The following is an 18,380-nucleotide window of genomic DNA, read 5'->3' on the forward strand; positions in this document are numbered from 1 at the left end:
TGCCATGTTTTTAGCGGTAAATGTACTGAGCTAGCTCTGCCTACCCAGGCTGGCCATTGAACCTCCCTGGACAAGGAGAGGGTCACCGTTTTGCCTTCCTAGGTATTCTCTAGTTCTGACTCCATCCCAGGATTTCCACTTGCTGGCTCCTTGGTTCTGGTTCCTGGTTGCTGTTCATTGCCAGCTTGCTGGACCAACTCTTGGCTCCCAGCCCCTGCTCTCAGGAAAAATGGGCCCCTGACTTGGAAGGCACCAAGCTGGTTGCCTCTCAGTGCTAAAAAGTTTCCCTCTTTGGGAAAAAGTTCTTTGCTGCTTTGGTCAGCCTTCATCTCACCCCATTCAATGCTCGAAAACAGGACACTGTCCCCTTCTGCGAAGTGTATGAATGGCATGAATTGGAGTTGCCACTAGCAGGGATCTGACTCCTTTCTACCCCAGATGGTGGAACCTACCAAGAAGTCCCTCTGCACCCATGCTTGGCATTGCCCCATTGACCAGGCAGTAGCTCCCTGTCACATTGCACTGAGGTCACCAGGGCAGACTAGAGAAAACTCTATGAAGTGTCCTTGGGGCGATGGCAGGCTGTGGTTTGGTGGCTTTGCTTTTTCAAGGCCTCGGTTTAGCTCCTGGCATCTCCCATTAATCCGTGCCTTGGATTGAAGAGCTGAGAAAGACCCTCCACCCATAGAAGCTTGGGGAGCTTCTCCTGAGAAGAAACAATAGTGCTGGGCATTATTTATAGGGCTGGGGGTTTGCAAGAAAATGCCTGCTCGTACCTTCATTGTTTTACTCAAAGAGCCACCCTAGGAAAAATTCAACAGCTCCATCAAAAAAGCACAACTCCTGAGACCAAAAGACTTGCGTCTTGCTCTGCAGCTGCCTGGTGACCACTTCCTGAAACCTCCTTTGCATAACATGCAAACAGACTTCCTCCAACCCCTCCAACCGTCACACTGTGAGATAATTTGGGGAATGCACAAGGCTGTGGAATTTCTTCTTGGTCATTTGTGAAGCAGTTCCCTGTTTAGAGGAAGTCCAGAACCTCTGAAGGAGAGCTGCAATGTTGTGTGTGTGTGTGGGGGGGGGATTTTCCAAGAAATTGTATCTGAAGGCTTTCCAGGCTTTCCAGAGAAACTATCTGTCTTGCACAGCTCAGCTCCAGTCTGGGGAGCTAAGAAACCACAGACCCATGAGGAGGTGAAGCTGCTGCAATTCCTTTGACTTCCTTGTGCCCCCTAAAACTTTTCTGCTTAAGGAAGCCTCCTCAGACATCTGAAAGTTCATGTGTCTTTTAATCTGTAATTTTAGCTTAACGGCTGCTTTTAATTATATTTTGGACTTTTTAAATAACTTGAACTTTTACTGACAATTTACTGTATCTTTTACATTTTTTGTAAACTGCTTAGAGGCATCACTTACAGTTAAGCGGCACTCAAATTTTGTCAAATTAAAAAAAATCAAATGCACAAATTATTCATAGTGGTGCAAAACAAAATATGAGAACATAGCTAGGCTTTGAAAACAATTGCCTGCTATTGCTGTTAATAGTCTTGCTTGCCAAATACAGCTGTGCCTTATTCTTTAGGATGGATTAAGTTCAGAGCCAGCTGCAAAGCACAACTCCCCTGTGGTTCTCTGTCCATGCTAGGGGAGGAGTTTCACTTCCTTGTTGCATCAAAACAAACCCAAGGCTGCCCTTGTGGATTTGGCTCATAGGATGGTTAGCAGGTACAGCTGCAGGTGGCCGTGGGCTGGACTGTGCCACTTCAGATGGCAGAGGGGTGCTCAACAGTTTGAAATGTCCCCCTAAGTTTAAAAGCTCCTGGCAATAGAAAAGAAGGTGCCACCGCTAAAGGACATACCTTTTCTCCCAGATGAGCTGCCCATGCCCGCTGCAATCTGAAGTGGTCTGGTGCAGTCATTCTGATGTATGTGCAGAGCGGTCACCTGATCTTTCCACTTGGGGGCAAAAGCTTGCATTTGCAAATGTACCTAAAGGGAGGGTACATTTAGCTTCTCAGGACATCAGTGTGCTTGCAATCCATCAGTAGGAAAAGGAACCGCCACCAGCTCTGGGAGCTGTGAAGTGCACAGAGCAAGACCATTCGCCAGACCAGGAGCCTCTGCATCTGACCAGCACCTGCCAGGCGAGCAGCTCTGCACAAATGTAAGCACCACACACTTGGTCCTTGGGTGCTTCGCGGAGGGTTTTCATCCCAAAGCAACGCTTCAAAGTGGCATGGCATTTTAAATAAATAAATACACTGAAATGCATTGATTTTTTAAAAAAACTTGTATGCTCCAAATAGATTTACACAATAAATAAAATAAATAAAGTCAGTTTGTACAAAATATTTTGAACGTTTAGCGACCTCCCTATAATCGTAATAATCCTGAAAGAAGCTCACTGAATCCTCTTCCTAAGGAAATGGTAGGGCTGGCAAGGTGAGCTTGGCACTGAAGGCAGTGTCCAGCTGAACAAATATATTTCTTAGCACCGGTCACATCAGAGGCAAAGGCAGGGCAACCTTGGCTGGCCCTGGCATTGCAAAGGGGGCTGAATCTGGGCTAGTGCAAGTTCCCCCACTAAGAAGGAGGCAAGTCCATCTTGTGACTCATCTGGAAGGGCCCTTTGCTGCTGCCAAGGGCAGATCCAACTGCTTCCTTCATCTCTGAGCACCTCTGGCTGACATCAGAGGCTGAAACTGGGCTTTCTGGACTCAAGGCTTCTCACTGCTGTACAGGGAGGGGGAAGGGGTGGCAGGTTGGCTCAGGGCCAGCAAAGGGACCTCCACTTCAGAAAGGCACAGACCAGTCCTGCTGGGTCTGTGTCTATTGCTTACGATGGGGGTCACCATCCTTTCTATCTCCAAAGCGAAATGCGAGGGTAAGGATGTCTGCCCCAAAATGAATGGTAGGCAGCTGAGGAATCTCTGTGCTCTTTGTAGGAAAGGAGAGACACACAAATATATATATATTCATCCTGAAGACACCGCAGCTGTTGCCAGCAACAAGCTACCAGTGCTCAGTGTTGCAGAGACAACCCCAATGATGTGTGAAGTGTCCTCTTCCTTCCACCGCCCACAGCTACCTCCCTCTAGTCGCTGCAGACCTTTTCGGGCAGACATGCACCACTGCCTTGACCTCCCTTCTTGCATTCGGGTCCCAGAGCTTCTCAGAAACATCTGGCATCATCAGCCTCCTTCCTGCTGCATGTTTTATGTCTGTGACTAGAATAAAACATGCTGGTTTACACGTATGGGTTTTGGGAACAGAGGAAAAGTGTATCACGGGGAAGGGATGTCAGAACTAGAGCTCTATCTGCCCAACAGAAAGGGACGGTCAGGAGGGTCCCCGATGCTGTCCCTTCCACCCTGCAGCCCCTACCTCTCTGTGTGGCTCCATTAGAGCTGTGCTATCTCCCATTGACTCAGCTTATTGGGGGGCAGTCCTTGCACCCAGTATTGTGGGAGTGTTGGGACACCGAGGCTCAGCTGTGGAATAGAGTTCGCTTGTGGGGAGATGTGTGAAGAGGGGCTCACCAGCTCTTGCTCAAAGAAGCCCAACGCCAAGAGGGTCTTGGGGAATTCAAGGGGCAATACCAGCTGCTCCGGGGGGGTGCTGGGAGGGAAGGGCTCTTTCTGTTGCTCTGTTCTGCCAAGAAAGTCATTGGTAAGACTCCCGTCCCTCGCAAGGCCAGAGGGAGCACAGACAGAGGCCTGTTTCAAGTACCCAGTAGCCAAGACGGGCTCCAAAGGGGTCATCTCCTCTGTGCTGAGGGGAGGCTGGGAGCAGCCCAATATCTCTGAAGGTGTCCCTGACTGCTTCTGGTACCCAGAAAATATCTGGGCCTTGGGTGGGTCCTCAGCTTCTGGAGCCACCTGCTCTGTCCCACTGGAAGAAGAGGGAGCCTCCAGCAAGAGCTGCTCCTCCCTGCTGAGGCCACCCATCTCGTCCTCTTGGCTGCCTCCCTCTTCACTGCTTCCCAGAGACAGCCTCCCCAGGCTGCCAGAAGGATCCTGCAGGCAGATGCCACTGTCTGTGCTGCAGCCGCTGCTGTCCATCAGGTCCCTGAGCACTGCACCCTGTGTTAGCAGCGTCGGCAGCCAGAAGCAACCTCTCAGTGGTGGTGCTGGTGCTGCTCCCATTCCACACTTTGTGCTGTCAGGATGGACAGGGTCCTTCGGTCCCACGGAGGAGAGCGGCTGGATGGCATCCACCTCTAAGCACGATACCAAGTCTTGCATCCCGAGTGGAGACTTCTCCTTTGGCACCCAGTGCAGACTGTGCTTTACGGGAGATTTCTGGGAGGCAGAAAGAAAAGATTTCAGTTGTGGCTTTCTGGTTCCTGTACACTTCTGCCAACCAGGTGCTGGTCACAGCTGGAAGGGCCTTTCAGAAACCAAAACTTGTCTCTAAGACTCTGCTCAATAGTCCTTTCCTCTTTGCGAGGTTGGAGGGGCAGTGAGTCCTTCTCATTCACTCACCTGCCAGTCCTGAGCAGCCCAGGCCTGGTGCCAGGCACCAAGTGGGGAGCAGGCAGGGTCCCCTGAATCCAGTGCTAAAGATCCTGCTGAGCCCCTTCCCCCAGCCACATGTTGATTGACCTCACAGCTGATGCCCACTCCACCCCTGCCACCCTTTGCCTAATGATAGAACCAGCTTCTTGCTCGATAAGGAACTGAACCCACCCAAGGGAAGTAAAGAATTTGGTGGTAGACAGACAGCTGTTGTGGGGCTGGAAGATGTGGGTTTGAGTCCCACCCCCAGTCATGCACTCAGTGTGGATAGGTCAGTATCTCTCAGCTTCAATCTCTATCTGCAAAATAGGAACATTAGCAACTTATTTTCTATGGCTTTGCCCTACATAAACCTGGTTTCCTTTTATGAACACCCCCTGAAAGACAGCTAGGTACTCTGAATAAATAGGTGGGGAGGTGCAGAAGAGCCCCTGAATGTGCGGGGTCGGTCCTGCGCACTTGATGAGCTGCTCATCCCCCTCTGGGTTGCCTTCTACAGAAGTGCAGTCAGTGACTCTCTCTTCCAAGACTTTTCCATGGCCGGAGAAGCACCCCTAGGATTCAGTTTCCTATTTTGCCTGTACAGTTGGGCTACCCATAGGGAGAGAGGGCTCTGAACCTCCCTGGAAGCACTTACCAGTAAGAGAGGTGCCTCTTTGGGTTTCCTCACATAGGCACAGGCTGCTCCCAGTCCCAGGCCACAGAGGACAATCACCGTCAGGACAGCCAAACTGGAGATGAGGATGGATCTTCCATGGTCTGCAAAGAAGAGAGCAGCGACCCCTGATTATTCAACCAGATGTCCTGATGGGGGAGTTCTACAGGCATCTGCAGGAGATTGCTAAGTGCACTGTAGAGACAGTAGTACCTGGAGAATCAACTGTGGGACCAGGATCCGTGTCCCCTCCATTCCTCTCTGTGTGCACTGGCTAGCTTGCCTCCCTCCCCCTGCCCTCTGCAATGAACCAAGCCTCCTTGAGGAGGTGAAGGAAGGGACTGGTGCAGGTAGGTTCCTTACATGAGAATGTGTGCAGATGCAAATGTGTCAGAGACACATGCTATGGAGAGAAAGAAAGGTCTGTAGCTTAAGAGCTCAGTTGGGTAGAGCATGAGACTCTTAATCTCAGGATCATGGGTTTGAGCCCCATGCATTGCATTGCAGGGGGTTGGACTAGATGGCCCTCGTGGTCCCTTCCAACTCTACAATTTTAGGATCCTATGAACAGCAACCCTGTGGATGCTTTGTGGCAGATGCAGAGGGCAGGGTCATTAGTTACCTGGGAGATGCTTCCAATGTCTCCTGCTGTTGACTTCTCGCCAAGCATTTAACTGGGCTGCTTTATTTGGGCCCAGCCTGCCTTTGCAATCCCCTCCAGTGGATCTCTCTTCCTTTCCCTTCCCCCATTCTTTTTGGTACCTGTTGATCTCCTCTCTCTCTCTCTCTCTCTCTCTCTGCCACACAGAAGAACAGTAAGGGGGGTGAGGAGGAAGGGGACTGGAGCCTCACCTTCCTTAGTGGGTATTGAGATACACTGCTCCTCTGTCCTCTTGCCAGGACTTGGCTGGGCGACCACCCGTGGCTGCACACTGATGCAATAGCGCTCTCCCCATGACAGCGATGAGAGGTTAAACTCCAGGTTGGTCTTAACATACTCAAACTGCAGAAAATAATGTGAGAGTTGTCAGTCCAGCTCAGTCCAACTTCAGCCAGAGTTCACCAGGCTGGCCAATGATATCCGACTCTAGCCAAGTCCCAACAGTGCCAAGGGTGTCTCCTCTGCCCCCTGGCATCCTCAAAGGGGCCAGCCCTCCCTATGCCAAAGGGCCTGGCCCTGGCCCTTCTCTTCTTTGTGGGAAGCACCTGGAACCTTCAGCGACTGCCTCCCTCCCTTGTATACCATCAAGAGGGCTTCCTCTGGGAACAGAAGGGGCCGCCTAGGACAGGTTCCCTGCCAGAGCGTGCAGTGCCCATCCAGAGAGAGCACCCCCAGTGGCCAGCAGAGCAGAAGGAGGGACGGCAAAGTGGGTGCTGTAGCTGGGTGCTCTCCCACCCCCATCACAGGCAGACCTTCCCCCTGAACTCTTCCAGCCAGGGTGCCCTGCCATCCACCACAGCCTTACCTGGATATTGTCAGACACCTTCCGGATATGGACATGGTATTCCTCCGAGTGGTAGAGGTTCTCATAGGTTATATTGTGCCACCTGCTGGTCGGAGGTTGCAGCTTGACTTGGATCACGTTGTGGGAAAGTGAGAGGCTCACTCCTGCCAGTCGAGGAGTTGCTGGGAAAATGAAACAACCACAAAGAATTAATGGGAATTTCTGCTGGGGGAGTTCTAAAAACTGCCTGAGAGTGAAGTTCCAGGGTTAGGAAAATACTGTTGTCCTAAATTGGGGAATTTGCCCTTTACCCTTCTCACGACTATTTGTCTATTTATCTATTGAGCAAGCCCCGCCCAGTCCCTGTGACTGGGAGGTGTGAGTGACAGTCACCCCTTGACATAGCCTGGACCCAGATCCTGTAAAACAGAGAAGCTGGAAAAACCCTTCAGCGCTGCTGGTTAAGAGTTGTTCCCATCCCAAACTCCAATGACCTTTCATGTTTCCTGGGGTGCGCAGACACTGAACACACAGCGTACCAGTAGCCAAGAGAATGCTTGCAATTTTTTTAACAGGCCTGACTTATAATGTTGCGGTTCTGTTGGCTCAGCTCTTCATTATTATTGTGCTGCTTGGATTTGTTAAATAGATTTGGATATTTATTAATTTAGTCATTAAAAATAGATATTTCTTTGCAGCTAGGAAAACAAACAGCACAAAATAACAAACCACGAACAGACAGTAAGGTCACAAATTGTATTAACTATGCATGATTGCAGTGATAGCATCTTCAAGTCTTACTAATTTCGTGATTTGAATGTACATTGAAGTTTCTTTTTAGGGATTATGTTTGTTTTATTCCGCTTCTTGTCACAGTCTGTTAGCCACTTTGGAGAAATAGGCTAAGTAGCAATTTTAAACATAAACACAACGGGACACAGACCAGGGAGCTGAGGGGCAGAGGGCTCTGGGAGGCGTCAGCCAGGATTGCAACGTTAGAAAGCTGCCTTTATGGGTCCATCTAATTCAGCCATGCCTACACTGACTGGCAGCGGCTCTCTAGGCAGGAGAGTTCCTGCCGCCGCTGCTCGGAGATGCCAATGGGGATTGGGACCTTCTGCACGCACAGCAGCCTCTCCACCATCGATCCAAAACCCTTTCCTCGCTGCTGTCGCACGGGGAGCGCGCATCTCCTTGCCCGACGGCGGGGCTGGTCAAGTGCACCAGACCCCAATCCGGATTCTCCGGCACGGTTCACCCACAACTGTCGGTTTCCTGGGGGTGGGGCGGCTACCTGTCTTGGGATCGAAGCGATTCGTCTGGGTCCAGTTGGAAACGCGCGTCCCGCTCACCGTCCGGACTCTGGCGAAGTAGAACTTCGAGGGCTCCCGCGTCTCGTAGGAGAGGTCGCAGGAATGGCTCCGGACGCGCGTGCAGTTCAGCACTGGGTTCCAGCCGCCGACCTTGCCGTATCTGCAAGAGAGGACCGGGCGAAGCGGGTGAGCGGAGAGGAGGAGGCCGGAGTGGCGGCGGCGACGGGGCGGGGGGGTTGCCTTGGATGTCGACAGAGACCCTTCCACACTTAAGACGGCCGGTGCAGATGCCCCACCAAGACCCCCAGTGCCTCCCGCGACGGCCCTTTCCCTTCTTACCGCATGTACTGGACGTCGTACAGGAAGAGCCCGTGTCCGGTGCTCGGGGGCTCCCAGCGCAGCTCGTGCTGAAAGGTCTCGGCCACGAATCTCACGCGCTCGGGCGGGGCTGGGATCTTCTCTCCTGCAAAGGCAGCGGTTACCGACGGATTGTCCTCGGTTAGCTAGTCACCGCGGTGAGCCCAAGATGGACCAAGCCAGGGCTCCGGGCGGGCCAGGGCATCTTCCGCCGGCTCTACTCCAGAGGCGGAGGGCGCGGCCACGGAGAGACCCAGACTTGGCACCCTCAGAAGGGAAGGAGAGCCCCGCGGCTGGATCAGAAAGCCAAGCCCCCCGCCCCGTCAGGTCCCGCGACCCTCTCCTGCCCGGGATCCTCACCGTGTCCCCGAAAGCAGCGCAGGAGGAGCAGCAGAAGCGCCGCCAAGAGCATTGCCCCGTCCCTCCAGTCCAGGCAGCTGCGGGCCAGCGAGTGAGCGAGGCTGCGAGGTGGGCGGGGAGGGAAGCACGGACAACGTTTTTCGCTTCCCTCGGGGCAATCCCCGCCTACGCCACCTCCCTCGGGGAATGTCCCGCTGCTTCTCTGGGCAGCCCGGCGGCGCGTCCCCCTAAGGAAGCGAGAGAGCACTTCTGGATTGGGGACTGAGCCACGCGAGAACCAGCGGCCCAACACTGCAGGCGGATCGATCCACCTGGTCTCCTCTTCCCTATCTGTAGATGTTTTGTTGTTTTCTTAAAACATTTTTATTAAAAGTTTGAGAAATCAATTAGCAAATCATAGCAAAATACAAATTAACGGTTGTTCCATTGAAAGCAGTCCCGGTGAGTTCCAAAGGAGCCTTAACTCATACAGCATAACTTATCAACTATTTCAGGCCAGCACGCCTTTCCAAAGATTTCTGTGCGTTTATGCCAGTACATTTCCGAGCACAATTCAAAGGGTTGGTGCTGACCTTTAAAGCCCTAAATGCCCTCCGCCCTGAAGGAGCGTCTCCACCCCCATTGTTCAGGCAGGACACTGAGGTCCAGCGCCGAGGGCCTTCTGGCAGTTCCCTCAGTGCAAGAAGTGAAGTTACAGGGAACCACTGTAGACAGTGGCGTAGCGTGGGTTGTCAGCACCCGGGGCAAGGCAAGTAATTTGCGCCCCCTAACCCGTGGATTTGCGCCCCCTAACCCTAACCCCCAGATGTTGCGCCCGGTGCGACCGGCCCCCCTGCACCCCCCACGCTACGCCACTGACTGTAGAACACACTCCCATCAGATGTCAAGGAAATAAACAACTATCTGACTTTAGAAGACATATGAAGGCAGCACTGTCTAGGGAAGTTTTTAATGTTTAATGTTTTATTGTGTTTTTAATATTCTGTTGCGAGCAGTTTAGAGTGGCTGGGGAAATGCAACCAGATGGGCAGGATATAAATTATTATTATGATTATGATGATTATGATGATGATTATGATGGTAGTGGTCTTCATAGATTAGGCAACATGCAGGTGACATGCCAGTTTTTCTGCTAACCCAACAAGCATGACCCTCGCCTAATTTCCAGCATTCAACCACTATGAATGCTGGCCTGCATGGCTCAGTTGGTTAGAGTGTGGTGCTAATGATGCAAAGGCTGCAGGTTCGATCCCTGGGGCAGCTGCATATTCCTGCATTGCAGGGGGTTAAAATAAAATCATGAGGTTGGAAGGGACCCCGGTGGTTATCTAGCCCAACCCCCTGCCATGCAGGACTCTTCTTGCCCAACGTGGGATATGAACCCAGGGCCCTGAGATTAAGAGCCTACCGACTGAGCTATCTCAGCGGGCTGGACTAGAAATTCTAGAAAATCACTAGATTATCCTCAGCGCCCCTTCCCAATCTACAATTCTATGGTTCTCTGCTTCCATCCCTACTGCTGCTGTTTGCAGGTGTCTGTTGAGGCTCCTGACGGACAGCTGCTCAGCCCTTTCTTGGGTGCTGTGGTGGCATATCTGTAGGGCAGGATCAGTGCCAGATTTACATATAAGCTAAACAAGCTATAGCTTAGGGCCCTACTCTCTTGGGGCCCCAAAAAAAAATTAAATGAAAAAAAAACCTGGATGTACAATTCCAAAATATAAGATAAAAAAATAAGATAAAATAAAACGTACATACAGCAAGTGTTTTGTGTTGTGTAGACTCCTATGGTGTAAGTAATGGGCCCTGCCTGCTAGCTGGCTCCCTAAAATATCACTATCACTATCAATATACTTCTGAATTGTATTTCACTAATAATATACTACTTCTTGTGATTCAGTTCAACAATTACCTTGATAAAATACATATTTTGTTATGTGCAAATGGCTTTAGATACCTATTAGGTCCATAAATTGCCATATAGCATATATTCAACACAAAAAGCAGCGACAATTTATTGTTGACTAAGGACAGCTGGGGGACGCAGGTGGCGCTGTGGGTTAAAGCCTCAGCGCCTAGGACTTGCCGATCGAAAGGTCGGTGGTTTGAATCCCTGCGGCGGGGTGTGCTCCCGCTGCTCGGTCCCAGCGCCTGCCAACCTAGCAGTTCGAAAGCACCTCCGGGTGCAAGTAGATAAATAGGGACCGCTTACCAGCGGGAAGGTAAACGGCGTTTCCGTGTGCGGCTCTGGCTTGCCAGAGCAGCGATGTCACGCTGGCCACGTGACCCGGAAGTGTCTCCGGACAGCGCTGGCCCCTGGCCTCTTAAGTGAGATGGGCACACAACCCCAGAGTCTGTCAAGACTGGCCCGTACGGGCAGGGGTACCTTTACCTTTACCTTTACCTAAGGACAGCTGGATATATAAAGGGCCCCATTACCTTCAGTAGCTTAGGGCCTCATCAAGCCTAACCCTGGGCAGAGTGGAGTCCACATGTCAGTTTCCAGTGGGGGTGTGTGTGTGCAATGTCCTACCCACGCCCCTTGTCAAGCCCTGCCAAAGAGTAAAGTTCACTAGTTGTGGGGCGGAGAGCCTTTTCGACTAGTGCGCACGCGGAAGCGTTTAGGGGTGTATTATTGATGGAGGCGGCAGTATTTATGCTGGGGGGGCGTCAAGATGCCCACCTGTCACCTTCCTCTTGTCTGTCTCAGTCTAGCAGATTCGGAATGAAATGTCTCAACCACAGTTGTTTTAAATTACTTTCACTTAAATTACTTAATTCTTTTGACCTTAGCGAGCATTTCAGTTTCAAATATCCTGATTATTTCTACTTTCAATTTAGCTTTTTCTTTTTTACTTGATTTAGAGGGGCAGCGGCCCCCCTGGCAACGCCCATGGGAGCTGGGGAGAGACAATTGAGGTTTAGTATGCTGTGTAGAAAGTGGAGGTGGGGGGTGGACTTCCTCCCCCCTGCTCACTATACTAGCCCTGGAGTGGGTGTTGTCATCCAACAAAAGGAATTACCAGGGGATTCTGCCCAGAAGAAGGGAGACGGTGTCCCTCTGGGGGCTTTCGGGGGTCTTTCCTTCCTCTCCCCCAGCAGGGCTCTTCTTTCCCAAGTCGTCAGGGTCTCTGCCGCTGCCCCTCCTCACAGAAGCGCGTCCAAGCTCCGAAGGAAACTATGTCCACGCGCGCCCCTTGATAATCTTCCGCACGTTCTAATACTGACCCGTGACTCAGATTTAGTGCGCGCGCCCGTGTTTGCCTCATATATTGTTGGGGAAAGCCAAGTGTGAGTGTGTGTGTGTGGGGGTGTCACAGCTAAAGTCCACCTCCCAGCTTCAGCTTCAGTTTCAGGGGCTGGCGAGGATAAGGTGACAACACACAGGGGCATAGGGGCGGGTGGGAATAATAATAATAATAATAATAATAATAATATATTATTATTATTATTATTATTATTATTACTCCGCCCATCTGGCTGAGTTTCCCCAGCCACTCTGGGAGGCTTCCAATCAAGTGTTAAAAACAATACAGCATTCAATATTAAAAACTTGCCTAAACAGGGCTGCCTTCAGATGTCTTTTAAAGAGAAGATAGTTCCTTATTTCCTTCACATCTAAAAGGATGGCGTTCCACAGGGCGGGCGCCACTACTGAGAAGGCCCTCTGTCTGTAAGTCAAATGCCACCTCTGCCACCACCGTCTTTCTGACCTTTGGCCGGAGGGGATCCTAAGAGACCCTGTCTCGAGTTTTCAGGATGACGTCACCGGACCACTGGTCACATCATGGGTCTTGATGAAAAGGCTCCACCCCACCCCCAACCGGTCAGAAGCGGCACGTCTATCCTCAGGCAGCGATTGCCGTGGGGTCGGGGAAGGAGAAAGGGCTCAACTTCCCCTCTGCTTTAGGGCAGCTGGGAGAAACCCAAACTGGAGTCTCGGCCGGCTTCTTCTTCCTCCCCATCCGCCACAGTTTCACAGGAAACCCCAGAGCGAAAACAACAACCGAAATGGGGAAGGGGAAAAAGAGAGAGGCTTAGAAGAAAGAAGCAGCGTTTCGAGAAACGAAAGAGGCAGCAGCGCAGAGGGGTACGGAGGGGTTGGCAGGGCTGGGCAGGGGCAGGGGGGCAGCTGCCCGCCAATCAATACAAATCAATACCCTAGCAAAAGCCTGCCCCGCCCCCCAATCCCGGCTACTACACCCATGGCTGGATTAACCATTAAGCAAAATAAGCACTTGCTCAGACATCAAGGGAAGGCGGGCACCGCAGAAATATTCAATTGCTGCATTTACCATGGACTTTGCAATTAGAAAAAGGCGCCCCAGGGCAGTGGCTTAGCGTGGGTTGTCAGCACCCGGGGCAAGGCAAGTAATTTGCGCCCCCTAACCCGTGGATTTGCGCCCCCTAACCCGTGGATTTGCCCTAACCCCAGATGTTGCGCCCGGTGCGGCCGGCCCCCCCTGCACCCCCCACGCTACGCCACTGCCCCAGGGTGCCATGGTCCACTGGTTGAAAACCACTGCCATAGAGGCTGCGCATGGAGCTCCATTTCTCAGTCCTCCTGCCATACACCCTTAGAGATCACCAGGGGGAGCTCTGGAGATGGGAAACTTAGGAGAAAGCTCCTGCAAAACTGCCTGACCTCACCACACACACACACACACACACACACACACACACACACACACGGGGATTTGAGTACATCAGTGACACTTAGAAGCCCAACAGGGACATTACCTTAACACTCCAGACCAGTGGCGTAGCGTGGGAGGGTGCAGGGGGGGGCGGCTGCACTGGGCGCAACATCTGGGGGTTAGGGTTAGGGGGCGCAAATCCACGGGTTAGGGGGCGCAAATCCATGGGTTAGGGGGCGCAAATTACTTGCCTTGCCCCGGGTGCTGACAACCCACGCTACGCCACTGCTCCAGACACCAACCTGCTTGCCCCAAGTGACCTCCAGGATGGACAGCCACAGATGAAGGTGTTCCCAATGTGGAACTGCAGCCCTAAGGAACACCTCACATGTTGCTCTTCTCTCTGCTATGCAGCTGCCAAAAGTACAGGAGCCCTGCTGGAGCAACCAGCTGGCAACCCCATACGTAAACCTTTGCCATCCTATCGCATAAGTTCTGTGACAAGTGCAATTACCAATATCCTGCCTAGTGCCCTAGCCCTGACCTGATACCAGACATGGAGTCCTCAGAGGATGAATCAGACACTCCACAGGTTGAGGATCTTAAGGAGCAGGCAGGGCTCCCTGCATTCAGTTCTGAGGGACCCTTTGAACTCCCCCAGCTCCCAGTTTATACTGGACGATGGAACAGTCAGAGGAAGGAGCAGACTTAACTTTGAGAGCGCCAGCAACAACAGCTTTGGTTCCAGGCCAAAAAGCAAACCACACAGTATGTGTCCACACACACACCTAGTTGTTGGTCTTCTTGTGAGTAAGTGATCCCTGTTGCAACTGTGCTTAAGGGGAAGGCCGGAGCAGATGAGGTTCCCCTCTTGCTAACAGCAGCACAAGTCTCTGGGTCTTGCTCCTGAGTCTTGACCTCCTGCCTTCTGTATCTGCCTTCAGCTCCCTGTGATATTGACCCTGGAGTTGCTGCCTGACTTTGTCTCTGGGTCATGTTTGGGCTTAGTCTGACTCACTGCACTTGACCTTGGCTTGTTTGGACTGTGCTGCCCTCCTGCCCTCCTTGGTGCATACTTTGGTGAAGGCTTCTGCCTTCTGTAACTGGGACCCTAGCCTCCTCCTGTCGGATTCAATGGCTCTGGAACCAGCTCTTTCTGTTGGTGAAACGGTAGCTGCCAGCAAAAGAACTCTCTGTCTCTGCCCCCGTATCTGCAATATGGGACAATAATGTATCAGCAGCCAGCCTTACAGGACTGTTGTGAGCAGCTGAAGCGTGCACCACTGGGCATAGCACTTCAAACACTCAAAAGCACTAATACAGGGGTACCTTCGGTTAAGTATTTAATTCGTTCCGGAGGTCCATACTTAACCTGAAACTGTTCTTAACCTGAAGCAACATTTTAGCTAATGGGGCCTCCTGCTGCCGCTGCGTCACGAGAACATGATTTCTGTTCTCATCCTGAAGCAAAGTTCTTAACCTGAAGCATTATTTTTGGGTTAGCTGAGTCTGTAACCTGAAGCATATGTAACCTGAGGTGCCACTGTACAAACATGGAAAATAATTATAGTTGTGTCCAAACTATAAATACTGTGTGGGAGGGGTTGGGGTGCATATTGAAACTTTAGGTTTTGTGCAATTAAAATGGATTAAAGTGCTATGTTGCCCTAGCACAACAAGTCCCTGTCTGGGGGGTGGGGAGACGGAATATAAATATAATAATAATAATAATAATAATAATAATAATGTCCACTGGAAAAGAAAACCCAACCCAAAGTGATATTTGAAGTTCCTTCAGATGACCTATTGAGGATTTATTTTGAGTTATATATCTGGTCTTCACTGAGCATTCATCCTGATGTCCTTGCAGAGTGTTCATATACCTTCCCATTGGTAATTCATTACCCCACACTTCAAAATGCAGACTCCCATCACTTTCTAAACTGCAAAAAGTCCAGTTTTTTGTGTGTGTGGATTTATTGTGCTTGGGCAATAGATCTCTTTAGTCCTCTTCAGTTGTATGTGCTTTAATCCCTTCTGCGGGGTACATTTAAAGTCAGGAAAGTGTTGGGGGAATGCACAGAGAAATATAGGGTGAGTGAGTGATTACTTGGAAGATGTGTCAGCACCCCACAAGGAAATCAGGGCGATTGCTTATTCTTTTATAACTGCCCTGTAAACAAACTGGAACGAATGCTCAGTATAAACTTGGCACAGGCTGTGAACATATGTGGAGTCACAATAATTAGGGTGTCTCTGAGCATGTGTAGAATGCCATTGCATAGCTGTGATCAGCCTTCAAAACTTTGGTGCTGTGAAAGCAAGGACTCCCATGCAGGGCCGGATTTAGGTTTGATGAGGTCCTAAGCTACTGAAGGTAAGGGGGCCCTTTATATGTCCAACTGTCCTTTGTCAAAAACAAATTGTCGCTGTCCTTTGTGTTGAATATATGCTTTATGGACCTAATAGATATCTAAAGCCATTTGCCCATAACAGTCCATGCAGAATGTAGGTACCCTGTATACAGAAATGAGCAAACCAGTGATATTTTAGGGAGCAGGCTAGTAGGTGGGGCCCATTACTTACATCATAGGAGCCTACACAACACAAAACACTGTTGCTGTATGTAGGTTTTATTTTATTTGTTTTCTATCTTTTGGAAATGGTCACCCAGTTTTTTCTCCCTTTAAATTTTTTTGGGGGCCCCAAGAGAGTAGGACCCTAAGCTATAGCTTGTTTAGCTTATATGTAAATATGTAAATATGCTCCCATGGCAACGAGGAGCCTTTCCAAAACTGAGCCCTGCTCCTGTTCTTTGTTGCAACTCAGCTCCCAGTGAGAGACAGAGATGGGCTGGAGGCTTGAAGAGGCAGGAACAGCTTCCTACCTCCGCCTGACGTTGCCGTTGCATCTTGCAGAGTAGGCTGGCCGAAACCGTCTTTGCCAATGTATCTTCTGTGGGAGCTTGTGACACCAGCCCATCAGTATGATGAGTGAACTGGGAAGCAGCTTTCGTAATGCTTTTGCCACGTAAGAGCAGTAATTGGCTTCCTCGTCCTCAGGTGCTTCCGGCCTCCCTCTCCTCTGCCAGACAAGACAATCAACCGGTTGTGTAAGGCTGGTGCTTGGAAAAGGCACCTCAGCAAAACATCGAACAGTGCTCAAGATGACCAGCTGAGCCTGGCGGCAGGCAAGGACAGGTCTTAGGGCTCAGACGTCCCCCACTGGATATAGCCCGCATTTGGACTTAGTACAGAAGAGGCCTTTCATCTGCTACTGACTCATCCAAGGGCCCTTCCCTTTATTCTGTGACTCTGCTACATTTACTCAGGACCTTTTGGTCAAAAACACATCTCTGAGTGTTTAGTCACGGTACTTGGCTGGAGAGATGGGTTGCCTCTATTGTCCCTGCAGCAAGCTCCTTTTTGGGGGGTCTCTCCCCATCATATGTACAGCAGCCAAGGAAGAGCCTTGTCAGTAGTGGCCCCAGTTATGTGAAACACCATCCTCTTCTGGGATGCCCAATGTATTTTTTTTTTGGGGGGGGGGAAGCTGCAGAGATGGGTTGCTGGTAACACAAGGCTACCTGAGGTAAATACCCCCTAGTGGTAATCTTATAATAAACATAAATAATCTATCATTTGCTACACTCAGACTTGCTTCAGCGTGCTTAAAGTGTCGGACTGCGATCTGGGAGACCAGGGTTCAAATCTTCACACAGCATTGAAGCGCACTCACTTTCAGCCTAACCTACCTCACAGGGTTGTTGTGAGGATAAAATGGGAAGGGGGAGAACTACGTATGCCACCTTGAGCTCCTTGCAATAGTAGTAGTAGTAGTAATAAATACTCATCTCAGAGAGGCTTGTCTGGCTAATACCTATCCTGATGTCATTTCAGTGCCAGGCAAAGGTGTTTCTTTATTTTATCCTGTCTTTTAGTTCAGTCTGTTTCATTTTGACTTGCCAGGGTTTGCTGTTTGTTTTAAGGTGTTATTACTGATTTTTCTGGGGTTTTGTATATATATTTTAATACATAATTAAATCCATTTTGTGGTGTTTTAAGATTTTGAAAGCCATGCAAGGATTTATTTTTTTTAAAAAGAGGCGGAGTATATATTCCTCAAATATAACAAATATTAATAAATACATGTGGATACATCTGGATTCATGCCCCTTCCTCTTCTAAAGACTGAGGGTGGGTGACAGTGATTCTTATCCCCAAGACTCACACAAGAATCTAGTGTGTGCAAAGCAGACATCCCTTCTCAACCTCCCATGCCCAGTTTGCAATCTGCGTTTCCATTTCTTTCCCATGGTTTCCTCACCCTGGAGCCACACTCAGCTCATCCTGCCCCCTGAACCTCCTTCTCCCTTCACCAATCGAAGAAGACAGTCTGGCTGAATCAAACTTCTCTGGGGAGCCCAGTGTCTGTTGAAAGGCAGAACTGAATGAGACGAAGGGATCCAAACTCCCAGCCTTGGGGGTCGTTGCTGACTCACTCTGCCTTAGCACAAACATGGATTCACACACACACACACACACACACACACACGCACACACACTTGTTCTGAAACCAGGGGGGATACTGAGCCTTTGCCTGCTGCTGTCTTTGGATGCTGGCCAGGTCATAGGACAGCAGCCCAGAGACTAAGTGAACAAAAGATGTGGAATGTTGTAAGGGGCTTGCATCTTTGCTGGGGATGCAATGGCTAAAAAGAAGAAGAACCCAAAGGGAAAGAGTATACCAGCACTGCAGGAACCAGGCAGAGAGCCTTCTCAGTAGTGGTGCCCGCCATGTGGAACTCCCCCCATGTCAATGAAATAAACAACTATCTGACTTTTATAAGACATCTGAAGGCAGCCCTGTTTAAGGAAGTTTTTAATGTTTGAAGTTTTATTCTGTTATTAGTCCTCTGTTGGGAGCCACCCAGAGTAGCTGGGGAAACCCTGCCAGATGGGCGGGGTATAAATAAAATAATAAAATAAAATAAAATAAAATAAAATAAAATAAAATAAAATAAAATAAAATAAAAAATAAAATAAAATAAAATAAAATAAAATAAAATAAAATAAAATAAAATAAAATAAAAT

General features: G+C 50.1%; 1 protein-coding gene across 1 annotated transcript; it reads right to left on the bottom strand.

Moving 5' to 3' along the window:
• Positions 1-531: 531 nt before the first annotated feature.
• On the bottom strand, positions 532-8,740 carry IL10RA (interleukin 10 receptor subunit alpha). The gene is made up of 7 exons (XM_079955075.1): positions 8,651-8,740; positions 8,273-8,396; positions 7,915-8,093; positions 6,642-6,802; positions 6,028-6,178; positions 5,158-5,279; positions 532-4,304 (listed from the first exon to the last, which is right to left on the bottom strand). Exons 1-7 carry the CDS (start codon positions 8,700-8,702, stop codon positions 3,405-3,407), a joined length of 1,689 nt encoding a protein of 562 aa, XP_079811201.1. The 5' UTR covers positions 8,703-8,740; the 3' UTR covers positions 532-3,404.
• Positions 8,741-18,380: the final 9,640 nt, after the last annotated feature.

The sequence above is a fragment of the Podarcis cretensis genome (assembly GCF_951804945.1).
Source record: "Podarcis cretensis genome assembly, chromosome: 15".
NCBI lineage: Eukaryota > Metazoa > Chordata > Lepidosauria > Squamata > Lacertidae > Podarcis > Podarcis cretensis.